Below are 20,326 nucleotides of genomic sequence, written 5' to 3' on the forward strand. Positions count from 1 at the left end.
TAAGCCAATTGCTCAAAATAAATTGATCTCTCTCTCCCCCTCTCCGGATCTGTTTTTCTCTCTCTCTGCCCCCTCTCTCCATATATATGTACACACTTGCACTGTAATCACTAAAAGTCAGGTTTTGTGCTGGTTTGGAGAAAGTATTGCCAAAAGATCTCAAAAGCAAAGGCATCTCTCCTGCCAGATACTTTACACCATGGGTTTCCACTATGAAGCTCTAGCCCAGTGTCTGTCCCACTTAGGAATTATCTCAACCTAATTCACACAGATCTTAACTTTACCGATACAGGGTCGGAGAAATTTGATCAAAATATTTTCTTCTGAGAAAGACGGGACATGTTTACAGCCCAATCAGGGCAGGGAGGAGTGTTTCAAAGTGAATGCAACTCAAAACGGGGGTTGGTATGCCCTCTTTACCCGTGTGCCTCATTCATTAAGAAGGCTTTGACTTTTGGAAGTCAGCTTTACTGCTTGATGAAATGGAAAAAATAATGAAGATTATAAATTTTCTTTATATTTTTTTAAAATTGTTACTTCTTTGTGGATAGTTTAAGAGGTTACAACAAAGAGAGGTAGTTTATTTTAATTTAGGTAAATGGCTAAGTCTTAGGACAATCTGAAGAAATTTGGATGTTAAATGTCTTAGAAAGGTCTGTATATAAAAACTTGGTCTCAGAATGGAGCTATTATGGAGAGGTGATGGAAACTTTTGGAGGCAGGGCTTAATGGGATGTCCTCAGCATATTATACCCTTAGAGGAAACTGTGGGTCACCAGCTTATTCCTTTTGTCTTTACTAATCCTGAGTTGTGTGGTTTGCTTCACCATGTGCTCTGTATTGTTGCTATCCACTGGTTCCACCAAAGGGGTAATCAGTCTACCCACTATTCACCTGCATCCTCCAAAACTGTGAGCCAAAATAGACCTTTTTCTTTATACTGATTATCTCAGTAGTTCATCAGAATGAAAAAAGCTGATTGGCATAGACCTGCAATCCCACTACTTGGGAGACTGAGGCTGGAGGATCACTGCAAGGTCAAGGCCAGCCTGGGTTACCGAGTAAGTTCAAGGTCAGCCTGAACTGCATAGTAAAACACTGTCTTGAGAAAAAAATAAAGTCCAAGATCCCACTTGCTGACTTCCAATACTCCCAATGGCTATACACTGTCCCCTGATGTTATATAACAGAACTCTCTAGGTTCATTATACAAATGATGGTTTTATATTCAGATTTAAAGTAGACATGTATATAGAGAAGATGGTCTATGAGACTGCTCTGCTTTCAGTGCTAAACTTCTCTGAGTTCAAAGGAACACAAGACTTTAAAGTTACACAGTTACTTAGTAAAAACATACTTTGAAAGCTATTCACAGATTTTGTTGCTCAAACATTACTTTTGTTCTCTATCACTTAGAGAAATGCAGGTTGTATTGCAGCAAACTATCTATATTAATAGAAAATGTTTGTAAATATGTAAAGTTGGCTATACAAGTGAAATACAAACTAATATGTAACTATATTGGCTATGTTTCTTAGTCCAGACAGCTGTAACAGAATTCCAATAGATTGTGAAACTTTCAGAAATTTCTCTCTCACAGTTCAGGAGGCTGGGAAGTTGAAGACTAAGTTGCCAGCAGATCACCAATATCGATGAGACTGTCTGGTTTGCTGTCTTCCTGTAGCCTCTGGCAAAAAGCAGAGAAAGTGATCATATCTCCTGGTGTCCAGTCTTAGAAGGGTTCTCAAATCTATTCATGAGGTACAATGCTTATGACCTAATCATCTCCCCAAGACCCACATCCAAAAATAGCATCACATTAGGGATTTAGCCTTCAACATATGAATTTTGGGAGGACACAATACACATTCCAAGTCAACTCCCCTTTCCCACCTTCAGAAGGGGAAGGCCCTGGCTTGCTGGATCAATTTTGTTTGGTTTTGCTATTTTGACTCAGGAGGAAAGAGAACTAGGGGTACAGGGATTAAAAAAAAAAGACAAGGGCAAATTTTCAAATGCACAAGAGACAGGAGTGAATGAGTGAGAAAAGAAAGTGTTAATATAATGCTTAAGACGTACTGTATGTGTTTCAGTGTTCAGATATGACTTTTTAAAATTCTTTTTAAATTAGGCTTTAGGTTTTCATCTGTAATTTTTGTTTTGAATATGGTACTGCTGTCAATTTGGACCACGTGGTTCACAGATTTATATTATAAACATTACACAAAATGTTCATCCCAAATTTTAGAAATTTCTTTCGGGGGAGGGTGGTTGGTTCACTTATTTTTTATTTTTTTAACACCAAGAACATTTATTAGCAAAAAAGAAAGTTAATTTTATAAAATTTCTGGAAAAACTTTAAAAATCATTTGTGACTACCTATTTTATGAAACTAGAGTGTTAGAAATCTTTTATCATTAAAATAACCTTAATCAGTTTTATTTTAAATGAAAACATTGTTACCTCTCCAAGAAGAGTGCAAGTATAAATAACAGTAAGCTATAAATTGACCAGTTAGTAGCCTTACCTCGAGAATAGTACAATTTTGGAATGATGTATTTATCATTGTTCAAATGTTCTGAATTACCAACATCACTAATAAAAATTTTAAATATTCACAAAATGACTGAAAATATGTTCCTAGTAGACAGTACGGAATCTGGTCAATATATAACTTTTAACATTCAGTTCCTGAGTAACAATCTTTAAGACTGTTTAAATTAAAAAGAAAAAAAAAAAGAACTATCTTGTATTCCTCTGGCTCGTTGGAGGTATTAGAGCGCTTTCACAAAACTAATACTTTGGGGCCAATTCAGCATAAAAGAGTAGAAAGAGAGTTCATCCTTTCTCTAGAGATTAATATCCCCTTTCCAAATTCGTAACTGGTGAAAGACTAGGCTTTCTACAGGGAAGCCCTCAGTGGAAGCGTCACAAGGGACAGAGAGCCCTGGCTCTGATTTCATTCATTTGGACCAACACCCTGGGGCTTCTCCTTAGACCCCCACCACAGGCCTGGGGAGGTGGGCCAGGACATGGTCGGCAGGCAGGCGGCAGCCTCCGCTGCGAGGAGCCAGGGCTGGCCCGGAAAGGGCGCAGACAGGAGTTCCACAGCAGCTACCCCGAACACAGCAGGGCAGCCGCGCCGCTGACAGCCCGTGATTACCGCAGCCAGAGCCAGGAGGCTCCGTCCGCGAAGGCAAGGTCCCCTCCCGCCTGGTCCCCGCTTCCTCGCGAAGCCCTGGACCAGAACTCGCCTTCCCGCCACGCAGGCGTCAGGGCGCACGGCGAAAACGCCACCAGAAGGGCTGGCTGAGGCCGGGCCGCCCAGGGTCCGAGGTCCGCACGACGCCCGAAGGCGCCGCAGAGGCTGAAAAAGGCCGGGGCGGGGGCGTCCTTTTGGCCCCCCCGAACACCAGCCGGAAGGGGAGCCCCTCACCTCTCACAGCTCCCCGAGGCCGTAGCCGTCGAGGCCCAGGCAGCGCGCCCGGGCGAGCCAGGGGGCCGGCCGACAGGGGGCGGGCTCGGGGCTGGGCCAGCCCCGCCCCCGGCTCCTCCCCCAGGCGCGACAGCCGGTCCCGTGCGGCGCCAACCCTTTCCCGGGTCATCGCCCCTCCTCTCTTCCGGGCCTGAGCCCCCCGGCGCCGCCGCGGGACCGCGCTCGCTCACGCCCGCCCGCCAGTCGTGCTTAGCAGCGCGCGCTCGGCTGCCCGACGACGCGAGAGCTGCACGCGCCGGACAGCGCTCCTCGCCTTCCGTATCGCCCAGCGAGGACCCGCCACGCCGGCGCCCTCGGTCCACACAGCCGGAGCCGCGAATCTGCAACCTGAAGCGGCAGCGCCGCAGCGGTGAGAGCCTCGGCCGGGGCGGCGTCATGGTGGGGGGGGGCCGAGGACGCGGGCGGGTGGTCCCGGCGCCTGCGGCCACGTCGAGGGCCGGACGGGGTGGGGGCAGAACCGGGGTGCCCGGGCTCGGCTCGGCTCGGCTCGGCTCGGCTCGACTCAGCTCAGCTCGGCGGCGAGCAAGGGCTGGGGTCGGCGTAGGGCGCGCGGCGGGGGTCTGCAAGACCCTCGGCGGGCTGCGATGGGGCGACGCCGCCTGGCGGCTCCTGCCACATTTCCGCCGCGCGTTCCCTCCGCCACGGGTGGGCGACAGCACCGCGCTGCGCATCGTCGCCGACCCCTTTGGCGCCAGTGGGGTTTCTGGAGCCGGAGCTGCTCGCCTGAGCGCGGGGCGCGCCTCTGGGAACCCGCTCCTCGAACCTAGGGCCAGCCGGAAGCTGAGCCTGGCGAGGATGTGGCGGCGGAGGCAGGGAATTGGGTGCCGGGGTTCTTTTCCTTGAACTTGGGGAAAACCAGGATTGCTGAAGTTGGGCTCAGCTCGCTGGCCGTCCCTGCGAGAGTGGGTGGAGATGTTTGGTGGCTCCGCACCTGGCTCTCAGCACCCCTGCCGGGAGTGCTCGGCCGCTGGCGTGAGGCCCCCCCGGAGGTCTTTCTGCCCGTGATCTGGAGCCCGCTTTGTGACGCCGCGGAGTTGGATCTGCGGCGCGTCACCCCCCCCCCCCCAGGCCAGCCTTCCCGCTCCCTCCACCTGGGGGACGTCCATCGGAGAAAGGCGGTGAGAAAAGACCGCGGGCAGCCTTTCCTTACGGAGAAGGGGAAACGGCAAAGTTGGTTTTCCTGTGGTTTCGTCCACGCAACCTGGCGCTGAGGAGACTGTGGAACAAAGTAGAACTAACTTGAGGAGCAGCAGCCGCGGTGACTATGTCCCGGGATGACGTCACCGTGCAGTATTTAAAATGGGAGCTTTTGCTCTGAGTGGGGGGACGGATTGTGGCTACTTAAGATACCCAAGGTCTTATTAGTCTCGCTTGCTTCTGGTTCCTCTTTTAGTTACCTTTGGTACTCCTAGAGTACTAGTGGGGGTGGGTTAGTTTTTCTGCTATTCCGGTCAGATTCCTTCAAATAGAAAAATAAAGTCCTTATGACTCATCTTGTGTTGCAAGCAAGAGCAACCACTAAGTGGTTTTTTCCTTCCTTTCTTGATTTTTGTTTTTTGATAGAGAACTGGGCAGACAAAAGCAAATCCTAAAAACATTGATCTGTAGCGCATAGTTGGCAAATTTAATGAATGAGGAGAATGATTTAGTTCAAGATTCAGTACATTTCCTTAATGTGTTTACTTGTTTTGTTTGGTGGAATAGAGAGCCTAGTACAGTTCCCTCAGCAACTTTCTCTCCAAACTGTATATTAAATTCTTGTGGGTTTTCGTTCCTATCATAACATGGTAGAGGTTAAGTGTAGCTTTATAAAGTGGTAATGGCGTACAGCATTTGTAGTGGACTAAAGTTGCTTGTACCCTCCCATATATTTTTTTGTGATGATCCATACCCAGCTCCTAGTAGCAGTAAAAGGTGATTTTTGGCATTGTAGGGTTCCATAAGGAAGGTTTGGGTGTCTTCCCATCCAGAATCAGGGAGGATATGACTGCCAGCGCACTTCTCCAATAACTATATAAAATTTTATTTCACAGCGAAGCCCCTTGTTTGAATTTGCAAAGGAATAACATTATAAAGAGAGACTTAAAGAAATGTTTGGGAAAAGCTAACAGAGTCAGCTTTATTTTTTGAATGAAGAAACACAAACTATTGTTTAGTTGGCTTTTATACTAAACATAGTAGAAGCTGTATGTCTTTAATAATTGGCTTCCAAAAAGGTGATGTTGCTTAGTATGCAGCATCTGAACAAGTCCAAGTTACTTATAGCAGCCAAATGAATGAGCTCATCAAGTAAAGACAAAAGACTATATACCGAAGCAATCGCAGGACAAGGTTTTTGACTTTATAGATTAATCAATGATAGGTCAAGATCTGCCATTTTAAAAACTTTGAGGCAGTTCCAAAATGCAGCTAACTTTCTGGTCATTTTAATCTTCCTGTGGGTGACCTGAAATTTCCTATCTTCGTGTTTTTATAGTGCCATTATTTTTGTCATATTTTTTAGAGTAGTATAAATTTATTTCTAAGAATACTGACAGAAACTGAATACCAAAGTTTTTTATATATTCAGTTTTAAATGTGTAAGTGACACACCATGTAACTCACCCATTAAAAATAAACTGTTCAGCGGTTTTTGTGTATTGAGAGTTGTACAACCATTATATACTTTTAGAGTAATGTAATTACAACCCCCAAATAGCCCTGTGCTTTCTAGCATTATTCCTCTATTTCCCCATCCCTTCTGCCCCGAAACTGTTTTCTTTCTGTATAGATTTGCCTATTCTAGACATTTCATAGGTCTAGAATACATCTTTTCTGACTGGCTTTTTTCCCTTAACAAAATATATTCATTCTTCACCTATGTGGTAACATGTTGGTACTTCATTCTTTTAATTGCTAAATAATGTTCCATTGCATGCATATATACATATAATCACACCACTGTTCATCAGTTGGTGGACCTTTGGATTGTATCTACTTTTTGTTGGGTGTTACAAATAATGCTACTATGGACATTTTTGTGCAAGTTTTTGTCTAGGCATACATTCTCATTTACCTTGGGCACTAAACTAGAAATGCAATTAATAGATAACATGGTAACTCTGTTTAACCTTTTCCAAAATGGCTCAAAAATATTAGGCTTTAAAGTGGGCCTTTTTGTATAGTATAGTTAAGGTAAATTAATTTCACAGAAATTTTAAACTTTAATTACTGTAGCTAAATACTGAAATGTTTGTTAAAAGCCATGTATCTTTTATTATAATGGTTCTCTTTGAGAAATATCTTTTATTTTAGTCAGCAGGAACAATTTGGTGTGTTGTCTCTGCTAAACTTATTCCCAAAGATAAGTGATAAAATTTTATAATAAGGTCTTTATGGCATAAACATAAGTTAGTGTTTGTTCCTGACTCTAGATATGAGCCACTGAAGCATGAGATAAAGTGGGAGGAGGAAAGGAAGCTCTGGAGAGGAACATTTTGCAGAAGTTTTATCTTTCAGTTTATAAAATACATATTTTTATTTACTTATTTTTTAGAAAACTTGTTTTGTCTTTACAGGGAAAAATGAAGAACGAAATTGCTGCTGTTGTCTTCTTTTTTACAAGGCTAGTTCGAAAACATGATAAATTGAAAAAAGAGGCAGTTGAGAGGTTTGCTGAAAAACTGACTCTAATACTTCAAGAAAAATACAAAAACCACTGGTATCCAGAAAAACCATCCAAAGGACAGGCCTACAGGTAAAAGATTAAATTGTGCAGTTGGATTGGACTGTGTGAAGCAGATCAACTCCTGAAAGGTGTGCATGCATAGGGGGACAAAAGGGTAAAGACTTTATCATACACAATCCTGAGGACAGAGTCTGATTCATTTCCCCTTACTCATTCGAAAATATAAAAATCTGTTGGCAGAGTTGCACGATTTAGACTTGAGAGGCAGTATGGGTAGTTTGTAGTCTGGCTCCTGAGTGCATTTCTCTATCATAGGTACTTGGGAGCTTCACAGTTCTGCAGGACTTGTGATTCAAGTGGATGTGATGAGAGCTAAGGGAGATGAGTCATGTTATATCCAAAAGTAAATTACATGCTACGTGTTTTCTCAGGAAAAAGTTTTATGGAAGAAGGAAAAGATTAGTTAGATACTTAATTTGTTACACATTTAACAGACACAGAAGTTCTTATTAGACACTTAATATGTTCTTGATACTAATAGGAGAAAACTTTATACTGTGTATTGTTCTTTGTGGTAAAAACTGGGATAACTATACTATAGATAAAAATAATTCGATATGAGTAGACCCTCTGGCATCAAATAAACCATCATGCTATGTGGATAGGTCTGGAGGCCTCTACTTGGTAAATACTGGCTCCAGAATTTGAATTCAAGTCCCACTGATTCCAAATTCTTGTAATCTTTTTACACACTACAGCCTTGGCACTGAGAAGAAAATTCTCACTAGTGGCTGTTTTGTAGTCTGGGTTATAAGTTGCATTTACAGCTTGAAGTAAAGAAGAGCAGGCTCCTACAAAACATGTCCTGGCATGTTCACTCCCTAGGATTTATGTAAGTGCACAGGAACCTGAGTTAACAATCTCTTAAACCTAGCTTGTCAAACCTTTACCCATTTTTGGATGGGTAAAAAATAACGAATAAAAGTAGAACATTTTGACTATAGTGATAACTATAGGACTTTTTTGTGTCTGTGGTTGTCTCCAAAGTTCCTCCACAAGTCAGCACTTCTGTGCTTTGATGTAAAAAGAACTTCCTGCTCTCGCTGAGCTCTTGCAAGTATAGAACTATTGAGGAGGGAGGCAAAAATATGATTCGTTTTTCATTTGCTAAAAGCCAAGTGGGTTGGTATTCTATTGACAAGAAAAGAACCAAGGTAATTAGTGTATTTCCTCGTTCATTTTTATTCCAAGAGTTTCCCTAGTAATTGGGAATGGGTGAATTAAAGTACAAATGTAGCTATTAACAAAGACTTGTGATTTTTTTTAATATTCTTGATTCTGTTCATTTTTTCTTGCACAAGTTAGAGCTATTGAGGCTTTTTACACTGATCTAATTGGCATTGGATGATGGCTGTTCAAAGTGCCAAGCCACTGTACTATTACTGAAAAAAAAGAGACACTGTCAAGTAAATGCTTAAAGGTCAGACTGTACACTTTTATTTCTATTGAGAATGGGTGAAATGAGATTAAATTGACATTTGATGAGAAGTATCACTGAGTCATTTCAGAGCTGCCCTTGAAGTGTAGGAAACTGTTCATCTTCACAGTAGGTTGTTCTTTTATAAAAATAAGAACATAGAATAAACTAGAGTTATTAATGCCTGGCAAGTGCCAAGGTCCTGAGTTCAATTGCTGGTACCAAAAAAACAAAAAAAGCATATCTTGTAGAGTTATTAATGAAATGTCTTCAATTCATAGAGTAGGTTGAAACAGTGTTTTTTTCCAACATATTTATAATTTAAAACTTTTTCATATTATGTATATTTACAATACACACAAATAAGATGTTTATGAAAGGCAGTTTGGCAGTAATAAAATCCATGAAAATATTCATGCCTTTTAAATATTAAATCTAAAATCTTCTGGAAGCATAATTAAATGCAGACAAATACATAATGAATATGAATGTTTCTTTATAATTGTAAAAAACTAGAAAGAACTAAACTGTCAAAATTAAGTCAGTAACAGACTATTTTTATGCAAATTTTAAAATTCTATTTTTGAAAAGTAGTAATCAGTAAGTCATCACAGCATGTAGAGTAAAAAGAATAGCATACAAATATATATAAGGTATCTAAATTTGTTGAAGCAAAGTCTATGTTTAGGTATCTACATTTACATGCAATTTTTAAGCGTAGAGCTTCATTGTGGATGGGATACATCTTCTTTTTAACTGCTTTTGACAAAAGGCTTTTGAATTCCCTAATACAGTGTTAAAATCTGTAACATATTTCCAAGGACCAAGCAGCATCTTACATACAAAAAAGTTTCGCTTGGTGAATTTGTTATATTGTTAATGATGCTGAGATTGGCACAGACAGAACAGAATATTGTTCTGGTATTTTTATTGTGTTTTGTGGTGCCAGGAATTGAACTTCACATCAGGCAAACACTCAACCACTGTGCCATAGTCTCAGCTTTAAGTATTGCTCAATAAGGTGAACTTTAGAGACTGGTGGAATAGGTTGGATCCTTAGATTTATTACTACTCTTTGGAGTGAACTTGGACAAGTTATTCAAACTCTCTACCTTGTTTTTTCCTCATAGTAGTGAAGAAAGCATTTTAACACATATAATAATTGTATTAAAAGAGTTAATACAAAACAAGTATTTAAGAAATAGTGAACATTCAAACAATTGCTACAATTATTACATTTTAGAAACTTTTTTTAATTAGCTGTTAAAAGAACTTTTTCATTCTTTTAATGAAATTTGAAATCAAATAATAAAACGAACTAATGTTTTTAAAAGTAGCACATTATTCTTGACAGCATTATATTTTATGGCATAAAATTGTCATTTGTGTTACCTTGTTTTATAGCTTCAATGAATAGATTGAATCTAAGTACGTCAAATAATTAAAAAGTACTAACGGACCAGGTTCTCTTGATTAGTTCTTGGTTGTAGGTAATATTTCTCATTGTAGCTACCTTTTCCCTATTTAAGTAGAATGCTTATTTTAGTATGTGTTTTTGTATTCACTATAGTAGGCATCTTTGAACGTTCTGTTGGTAAATGTGATATTTCTTAAGCTAAAAAAAATGTGTAACAGAGGCTGGTTTGGTGTAGAATTTTTTTCTGATTTATTTTGGCAACTTTTGAAGATCCTTGGATAACAATTTTATGAAATAACCCCATAATATTTAAGGTATTATCTTAATCATTAATACAGTACATGATACAAATAGTTCTGTGCCCTTGACTATTTTTCATATTATAGATGAGGCAAAGCGTTGCCTCTTATCAGTTGTATACTATTTTTATATTATTATCTGTGATGTTAGAACAAATTCATGACAGATTAAAAAGGCATAAGACTTTCCAAATATCATTTGGAAACCCTGGTTGAGGTCTTTTGTTACAGAATAGGAACTTAGCTTACAAAAACTGTATCTTTCAAATTACAAATAATTTATGAAACTTCCATACTCTCTGTTCATTTAATGTACATATGCATCAAGTAGTCTGGGCTAACATCATAATCAGCTCTAGTGATTACTCTGGGCTCCCATGTGCCTTTTCAGCAGATGGGGCAGTTTTGATGCTGCCATCTTCTATCCAGTAGTTCACATTTGTTAGCTAAGATAGTCTCCTGGGTTCATCAGCACATTTCATTTTTTAAACTTTACTCACTTAGGCAACTGGTAGAAAAGATCTGTGTTTAAGATGCAGTTAAGGCCATTTATGTACCTTCACTTTGTTATAGATGCATTCGTGTCAATAAGTTCCAGAGAGTTGATCCTGATGTCCTAAAAGCCTGTGAGAACAGTTGCATCTTGTACAGTGACCTGGGCTTGCCAAAGGAGCTCACTCTCTGGGTGGACCCATGTGAGGTGTGCTGTCGGTGAGTTCTCATAAACTCATGTTGCTAAATTGTCTCATGTAAGGCCTATCTGTGTATATATATGGGAGGGGGTTTGGCTTACAGATACGAATTTTATGAAATACGTGTTACTTTTCTGCTTTATAGCTAAAGGAACTTAGAAGCTGATTGGATAGGGCTTTCCTGGAGGTCTACCAAAAATTTTATCATAGACCAAGAAGTAAAACTTACTAAGACTTCTCTAAGTCAATTAACTGTCTTTCATTGGTGATACAGTTTCTCCTAAGTTAGGAAAGAAACTACTTCCAAGTAACATTACATAGTAACTTTCAATTGGTCTTTGTCTTTTTCCATACTCCTCTCTCCTATTTGGTGAGTGATATTTTCAGTTTTTTTCTTTTCCCCTATAATGGGAAATCCTTTTACCTCACACAGTTATAAATGGATAGGTATGAACTCTGTTTGAACTCTATTTGTTCAAAAAATATCGTGGACTAAGTATTCTCAGTGGTGCAGTTTTCATATGCAAACACCACTTTTAGAAAGAGGTGATGGAGAAGAAAGGGTAAGCAAGTTACAGTGAAATCTCATTCGTTACAATAGAAATATTCATTAGAATAGAAATATTTACAAAGTGCAGTGGTAAATGATACAAAAAGAGTTACTAACTGCTGGTTTTGTTTTTGAAATACAGTTCTCCTCTGTTGATTGTAGGAGAGCTGCTTTTGATGTTTCATAGATTTTGACCTCACCGTTGTGGCAGTGAAGCTATGTAATCCCAAAAATACATGGTTAGTCTTCCATCAAATTTTAGTGACAAAGTGCTGGCAGTTAACACCTAATTTGTCTGCATTTGTTATAAGCTTATTGTTTTTTTGGGAAACCAAATGTATAGGACATAGTATTTTGTAGAGATAAAGATATTTCAATTCTTTTTTCTTAGATTAAAAAAAAAAGCCATCTCTCATTTAGATCTAAGAAAGTCTAATGTTTTTATCTCTCATGAAACTAGTATTGGACTTGGAAGACTTGGGCCACTGAAACCCCGGCAAAAAGACATCATCAGTTTACAAGAAATAACTATTACAAAGTTACTATGACTTTTTTGTTAGACTTGTACTTGGAACTTGATGGACTTTTTTTTTTTTTAACACTTTTTTTGTGTTTTGGTCTTTTTGAGCCAGGGTCTCAGTATGCAGTTTTCAGGCTGGCCTTGAATTCACTTTGTAGTCCAGGCTGGTCTCAAATTTGCAATGATCCTCCTGCCTCAGCCTCCCGAATGCTGGGATTATAGGCGTGCACTACCACACCCAGCTTTAACATAGTTTTTAAAGTTGATTATGTAATTTCTCAGCCCATAAAAAGTCAGAAGCAATATTTGAAAGACGATTGGTCACAGTAAAGGTTATACTTTTAGGGATCATTTCTATAGTATGTTGCTATAGAAGTTTCCCTGATCATATAGAGTACCAGAAGATTGGTTGTAATAGTCATAAAGTTACAAAACTGTCAAAGTCTAGTGGCGGGGCAAGAATGAAAAAGCTAAAAAGTAGATACATATATGTTTTATCATACCTTTAAATAGTTAATATTTAATAGACCTAAATCAGAAAAACATTTTTATATCTGAGGATGTTTAAGAAATCTGGTAATTAGATAAACATTTTGGACATACTTTAAATGTTTCAAATAAGTCTTGGCATCTGAAGATAAAAAAGCTGTAGTTATTTGGACATTGTAATTATGTAGATACTTTATTGCTTGATGGTGCCATATAATGAAAAACACTACTATGCTTTCATCTTGTTAATTCCAGGGAAATGTTTGAATTTAACAGCCTTCTAATAATTTTATTGATGAAAATTCTGCAAAACTTGGCTGTGATTTCTTTTTACCACTTCTAACAGAAATCACCTTTAGAGTGTAGAATAATCATTTAATATTAACCCTGGAAAGGAAGATGCATTAGCAGTTGAGTAAAGATGGTTAATGTAAGTTAATAGACATTGAAATACTGAAAAAGGATTTTGAATAAAACTAGAAAGATAAACATTCTGGAAATTAAAACCGTATTTGATATAGCAGTTACATGGTCGAACAAATATCTCAGTCTTAATAACTCTGGTATACTGGCAGTGTTGTAAAAGAAACTGAGTAGCACTCAGAGCATTCCTCATAGTTTTTAGTTACTCTGTCAGGGTTAAATGCTAGATTGAGTACAAAGAATAACTTTTACAGTAATGTGTGCATTATTTTTTAGACAAGGAATATTAGTGTCTTGGTTGCTTTTCTCTCGTTACTGAGACAAAATAACTGACGCCCAAAATGAAGCGAGGAAAGGTTTATTTAGCTTACTGTTTTTGAAGGTATCAGTCCGTACTCAGTTGGCTGCAAAGCAGGATGGCGGGGCAGAGGGGCAGCTGTTCAATGCGGCAGCAAGCAACAAGAGCCAAATGGTAAAAAAGGGAAGAGCTTGCGTGCTTGCCTCCCTTACACTGTGTGCAGGCTCCCTTCCCCTGTGCAGGTGCAGCACTCACACTACCAATCCCAGTGCTAGACTCAGCTGCCTCCACGACTGCATGAGGCTTCAGGGGGCATTTAAACAAACCACAGCAACTAGAAAACTTGATTTGCTTTATATTAACTAAATTAGCCTTGGTATTTTATCAGTGCATTATTTGAAAAAAAAAAAGTTTAAAAGTTGTGCTTATTTTGCTTAAATGGTTATGCTTTGACCTGCGCTGTTTTGTTGTTATGCCCTCTTTTATCTGTCTCCTTTTTTTAAATTATTTACTTTTTTATTTTTAATCTTTTTAATTAAGGGAAAAATTTAAAAAAAAGCAGGATACATTATAGTAACCCACTTTGATTTCCTATTAACTTGATTTGAAACCCTGTATAGCCCTCACCATCTTGCTCTGACTGATTTCCTCTATTCTGCTTTGCTTGATAGTACCAAGTTCGAAAGTTTAGGCAACAACTGTAAAGACAGTAAGATTCATTATGACGCCCATTCCAGTTGACTTATTATCTTCTAAAGTCCTGTAATGTCTCCAATCTTTTGGTTTTATTGGTTTTATTCTTCCTGTTTTGTTCAATTTTTATTATAACTGATGATATAGGCAATTCTTTTTAAGATAGCAAGAGGCAGTATGGTAACCATTGTTGGTTACCTTGTATTTTGTTTTTACATTATCTATTATGTCCATCCTTTTGATTTGACTGACTCTGTTCTGTTATGTCACATTTGGTTTCACTCTCTTCAAAAAAAGTAATAAGAACTGTGGGAGTAATAAAACCCAAAATGTATAATAGTTATTGTACAAAAGAAAGGAAAAGAAAGTGCTCTAAAGAATATAACTGCATATATATTTAAGTGTACAAGATAGATAACCATATTCCTGAGTTTTGTTGGATCATTGAACAAAACTGTTTCCAGTCTCACTGTTGGAAAGTCCACTTTATATGCTTTAATTTTGTAACTTGAACAACTATTTCTAAGATAACAATATGTAATCTATTAACTAGTGATTTCCTATTGTTTATTTTTTCTGAAATTCTGTATAACTTGTACTCATTTTCTGTTTTTTTTCTCCTTAAATAAAAAAATTTTTAAAAAGTTGTGCTTACTAATTATACAGAAATAACTGTACATTTCAGTATTAACATTAATAGGTTCAGCAGCTTAGCCTACTCTCAAGGGAACCCTCATACCACAGTACTACAAAAGGAATAATGCAAAAGCTAGTTGTCACAGAAATCCTGAGTTAAACCAGATGTGGTGGCTGAGGCAGAAAGATCCCAAGTTCAACCCCAGCATGTTGAACTAAACAAGATCCTGTCTCAAAAAATGTTGGCATACAGCCCAGTGCGAAGGCCCTAAGTTTAATCCCCAGTACTGCAGACTAGGAGGAGGGAGGGAATCAAGAAAGGAATAAAGATAAAGTTGATCTTTCAGTCATTGGGTACCTAGCCTTGGTTTAGATTTCTGTTTCCACAAAGGCAAGGACTTTTTCAGACTTACGGTCTTTTTGTTTTGCTTGAATTTTGATTTCTTAATGATAGAACTAAAGATATACCTAAACATACTATTAATACTATTATGAATACGTAAGTTAACGTCTGTGTCAAACTTTTTAAACCTTTAAAGCATGAAAATGAAGATAAATTTCTGTTGCTTAAACTTTATGCTAAGTAAACTTGAAATTGTATGTATGACATTAATTCTGTGTTGTATGCAGTGCTCCAACATTTTAAAATAAGAATTGCTAGCTGGTTGAGTGTGGTGACACACACCTATAACCTAGCATTCAGGAAGCTGAGGCAGGAGATTCACTGCAAATTCCAGGCCAGCCTGGGATACATAGTGAGTTCAAGACCAGCATGAACTACATAGTATTGCCTTGTTTCGATAGAAAGAAAAAAAATGGATAGTTGAAGGTCAGCTAGCTGTCCAGCCATCTTCACCTTCTTCATCTAGCATATCAGAAACTAAAGTCTTCTCTCCTCTCAGCATTAGCAGCACAACCAGAACAGAAAATTAGTCCAGTACCTTTTCTGCTAGACTATAGCAATAACTATGTATTGTAAGATAAACTGCAAAGGGATAGAAAAAAGAGCTGTACATCTTATTTTGGTAACATTTATGTCTCCACTCAGCCTGAAGTGGCAGACAATACAGTGCTTTAAATAGTGTTTACTTGTGAGTATTTGATTTCCACATAAACTTTCAGAGATTATAGTAGTTAAGCATTTTACCTTATGAGATTTTACGATTGAAAAATAATTCGAAGTGATTTGAATTACAGCAGTTAATCCTTGTTTTCTATTGAATCAAAAGTTTGACATTTCCGCTTAAAGTTATTTTAACCTTTTTTCAAGTTTAGGGTCACTTAGTGTTTCTAACTTTAAATTACATATTCTGTAAGAACTGCTTAACAATTTCCTTTGTCCTGACACATTAGAAATTATTTCAGTGTTTACATTGTGCAAGCTATTTTATTTGTGGGTTTCCTTCGCCTTTTGAATTAAAATTTGTTTTACTATTCGTTATGCTATTTTTGCTCATTACAGAATTTATTTTCCTTTTGGTTTTTGGTAACCAACATTTAGGGTTACTGGTTATGATGGTTTTCATATTCCAAACCTTCAGTGTTTCTGAAGGATAAAAAGGCTTGCTTGCTTTACTTTTTTTAAAAAATAATTTAGGTGACAGATGAGCAGTTATGGAAATCTTTATGACACAAGCAATATTAAGTAAAGCACTTATTTTCTCAACAAGTCTTGTTCTATAGCCTCAATAATTGCTTGAATTCTCATTCTTGTCTGTGAATGCAGTCAGCAGGCCTCTTTTTAATTTAATCATGATAAATGTAAATCTCCTAAGAAATACCTAGTTGATTTCATTGGTGAGATACAGAGATACAGCCAGTATATTTCTTTGTAATGTTTTAAATGATTTTTGTTAGGAATCCGCTGAAAAGAGAAAATTGAGAAAAAAAAAAAATACCACTTGTCTTTCTACTTAGACCACAAGTAGAAAATTATAGCCTGTCTGCTGGCATGGAGCTGGATTAGGATATTAAATGTATAGGAGCCAGGTCTGGGGTGGTTCCTTTATTACCTTATTTGGCATGTACAGACCTATTTAATTGCATTTGTGACTACAGTACTTTACTTTGTTGGTGTGACTTCAGAATTTCTAAATTTTCTATGTACATTTAGGTATGGAGAGAAAAACAATGCATTCATTGTTGCCAGCTTTGAAAATGAAGATGAGAACAAGGATGATATTTCCAAGAAAGTTACCAGAGCCCTTGATAAAGTCACCTCTGATTACCATTCAGGATCCTCTTCTTCAGATGAAGAAACAAGTAAGGAAGTAGAAACAAAACCGAGTTTGCTGACTGCAACTCCAAGCCCTGTGTACCAGGTAACCATGAGAATTTATTTGTTAAGCAAGATATGGTCCAAATTAAATTGATTGCTGATAATTTATTATAAATAAATTGGACCTTAATTTTCAGGTTTTCTTTAAGTCCAATACCATTTATTTTCTTCCATCAAGAAAGATTATTACAATAATACAAAGCCATGGAAAGCAGATGTCTTTACAAACCTTTTTTAGAAAAATATTTCTTGCCATCTTGTTGGATTGCTTGTGGTCAGCTTGAGTTGGGAACACCCAGCTGAATTAAGTCATTGTGATTCTGGGCATGGAAGATCTTACCTGAGAATTGTTGTCAAAACACTTATAAAAGGAGAAAAGGAAGGGAAGAGTCTCATTTCTAATCTTTGTTGCTGCAGATTTTCCTTGAAAGGGTTTTCTCTAGACTCCTGGAGGCCTCTGCTGCTGCTGTTCACCTATGAAGGCCTGCCAGAGAGGAGCAGAGGCTGCTGAACCGTGGCTGCTGTTCTCCTTGGTGGAGCTCTTCACTTGTGTCTTTAGTGTCAGATCCTAGCTCTAGTGCAGCTCCCTCAGCCTTCTAACAGATATTTCTGCCTTTTGGTGCAGATGTGGACTTACACGGGACATAGCCTTGGGCTCCAAGCCCTTGACTGTATCTTTGGGTCTCCGGTGCGTAGATAAACATTTTGCACTTTTCTGCATTAAATCTGCTCTCTTCTACAATCTGTATTCTAGTAAAACATTGACTAATGCAGCATTGTACTCTTTTAACAAGACATTTCGCAGCAGACAAACTCTCTCGCTCTAAGCCCTTAAACTAAAAAACTAGTATATATAAATGTCCCACTTTAACCTTCCTGTCTACTTTTTATTTTGAATCTGCCACTGCTAAGAACTTTAAAGAAGGTTATCAAATAAGGGCAAAAAGTGCTTAGTTTAGGTCCTTGTTTTAAAGTGTTTTATATTTGAAATTGTGAGAATGGTTTGAAGATGCATGAATGTATCAGTGGGATAATACAAAGTCCAGAGTGAATCCATATAATATATAGTTGGTCTCCCATCAGCACACACAGAATGCCAGAGCGATTCCCTGGGGACGGTACTTAAGAACTGATGCTAAAGCAGTCAAATAATCTATAGAAGGGAGAAAAATAGACCTACTACTACCTTATTCCATACACATAAAAAATTATATGAAAGGATCATTGTCCTAAACATAAAACATAAATCTTCAGTGCCTTTAAAAGACAATACAAGAAAGTATCTGTATCTTGGAAAAGAAAATATAAGGAAGTACCTTGATATAGGCAAAGATTCTAGGGGTCACAAAAAGCACTAACAAGAAAATAGACTTCAGAAACTAAACTTCATCAAATATAAAATTTTTTTCTTAAATCTCTTCAGTCATCAGAAAGAACTACTAAGAAGACAAAGAAGCAAACTGTAGACTGGGACAGTATACTCCATGCATCTGTAAAGGACTTGTCTCCAAAGTGTACTTTAAAAATCACTCTAACAAATGGATAGCAAAGACAAATGACTTAATTTAAAATAACAGGCAAAAGTTGTGAGTAAACTTTGTACAAAAGAAGTTGCATAAATAACCTGATAGCCATGGAAAGGGATTCAGCCTCATTTTTATCAGGCAAATGTAAATTAAAACCACAGCTGAAACATTACTTGTTCAAAATTTAAAATCCTGACACGAAATGTTGGCAAAGATATGAAGTTAAGGGGAATATAAATGGTACAACCACTTAAAACTGTACTTTTAAAGGTAAATATGCATCTGATCTTAACAGGAATTCTGATCCTAAACATTTATCAAGAAAAATGAAAATATATGTCTGAAAAGCCAAGTAAAAAAAGTAGGCACAGAGTAGTATTTTTAAAAATGTGTATACATGTACATGCATGAAATCTCTTCAGATATATACAAAAAATTGATTAATGTCAGTTGCCCTAGAAAAGGGCAGTTGCGCAGTTGAATTTGAATAGGGACTCACCTTGTACCCTTTTGTACCTACTATATTTTCTAGCATATGAATGTAGTGCTGTACAGAATATAAATTTAAAAATCTACATTTTTAAGGACAGATTAGATAACTCACAAGGTGGGGCATTAGGAGTAGAGAGGTCCAAAACTGCTGATAAAAATATTTATAACAAAATGTGAGTTTGATGAGCCTACTTGACTTAAGGGATAATCTAAGATTCTTGTTCTCAGATGCTGAACTGGCTGCAACTGAATGATCTGGAGAGCTTTATCAAAATACCTGGCCTCTGTTCCAAAGATTTTGTTACTGTTCATTCGACCCAGGGTTAAGGCAATTTTAAATGCTATTGTGTTTAACAGGTCCCTAAGTGACTTAGCTTGTGGAAACCACTGTGTAAAACATCGTATGTTCTTAGGAGCTTCCATTCATTCCATTTTATGACCTTTTCTGGGAGCAGCTGACTTAAATGTGTTTGAGTTTATTTAGTTCTTCAGTCAGAAAGCATTAATCACCTATTATTAATGAAGTTTTTAAAAATATTTAGATTTAACCATATGAATATCTCTTAGACCTACTTTCAGAATACTGGGTGACCTTGTCTTTAATGAAAATCTAGAAGGTTACCTAGTCTTTATTGAACATATGAATTAATATTTTCTCTTCCCTACAGATTTCAGAACTGATATTCCCACCTCTTCCAGTGTGGCACCCTTTGCCTAGGAAAAAACCAGGAATGTACCGAGGAAATGGTCATCAGAGTCACTACCCTCCTCCTGTTCCATTTGGTTATGCCAATCAGGGAAGGAAGAATAAACCGTATCGCTCAGTTCCAGTGACATGGGTACCTCCTCCTGGAATGCATTGTGACCGGAATCACTGGATTAATCCTCACATGTTAGCCCCTCACTAACTGCTTTTGATTCTCTTGCTGTCATGTTGAAAAAAAAAGGGTAGAATATACCTTACTACATTAAAAGTTCATATTCATAGTGAAGTTAGATGAACCAAATCATCAAACTTATTTTTATAGAGAAGTTATTGAGAATAATCTTTCTTAAAATTATATATATATATATATGCACTTTAGATATATTGATATAGTTTAAGAAACTTTATTAGACAAGTGCCTGAGTTTTTAATATTGGACCTTGAGTATTTATATATTGTGCGTCAACTTTGTTGGATACAAAAACACTGTAGGAGTGGATGATCTGTTCTCGCACCTTTAAGCATTTACTTTATGGAGAGTGTGTAAGTTATTTATACTACAAGGAAATCTATTTTATGTTGTTTAGAAAAATTGTGTGGAATCATGTAGTTGCAAATAAAAAGTAGTTTGAGGCATGATAATACGTGTTTTTGTTTAGTACACAAA

The 20,326-nt window shown here is 37.8% G+C and overlaps 1 protein-coding gene and 1 pseudogene across 4 annotated transcripts; both read left to right on the forward strand.

Annotated features, from left to right (window-relative positions):
* The first annotated feature begins 3,673 nt into the window (after nt 1-3,673).
* On the forward strand, nt 3,674-20,301 carry Btg3 (BTG anti-proliferation factor 3). Of its 4 annotated transcripts, none has more exons than XM_005003427.4 (5): nt 3,674-3,845; nt 7,054-7,232; nt 10,930-11,067; nt 16,771-16,978; nt 19,622-20,301. In XM_005003427.4, the coding sequence occupies exons 2-5, from the start codon at nt 7,060-7,062 to the stop codon at nt 19,859-19,861; spliced, it is 759 nt and encodes a 252-aa protein (XP_005003484.1). In that variant the 5' UTR covers nt 3,674-3,845; nt 7,054-7,059; the 3' UTR covers nt 19,862-20,301. The 4 variants fall into 4 exon arrangements, with proteins under 4 accessions (XP_005003484.1, XP_063080792.1, XP_063080791.1 ...); XM_063224722.1 differs by lacking the exon at nt 3,674-3,845 and adding an exon at nt 4,485-4,614; XM_063224721.1 differs by lacking the exon at nt 3,674-3,845 and adding an exon at nt 4,581-4,754.
* On the forward strand, nt 12,448-12,538 carry LOC111756682 (small nucleolar RNA U3; annotated as a pseudogene).
* Nucleotides 20,302-20,326: the final 25 nt, after the last annotated feature.

The sequence above is a fragment of the Cavia porcellus genome, unplaced genomic scaffold (assembly GCF_034190915.1).
Source record: "Cavia porcellus strain 051 isolate PalLab524CR breed Dunkin Hartley unplaced genomic scaffold, mCavPor4.1 scaffold_15, whole genome shotgun sequence".
Lineage (NCBI taxonomy): Eukaryota > Metazoa > Chordata > Mammalia > Rodentia > Caviidae > Cavia > Cavia porcellus.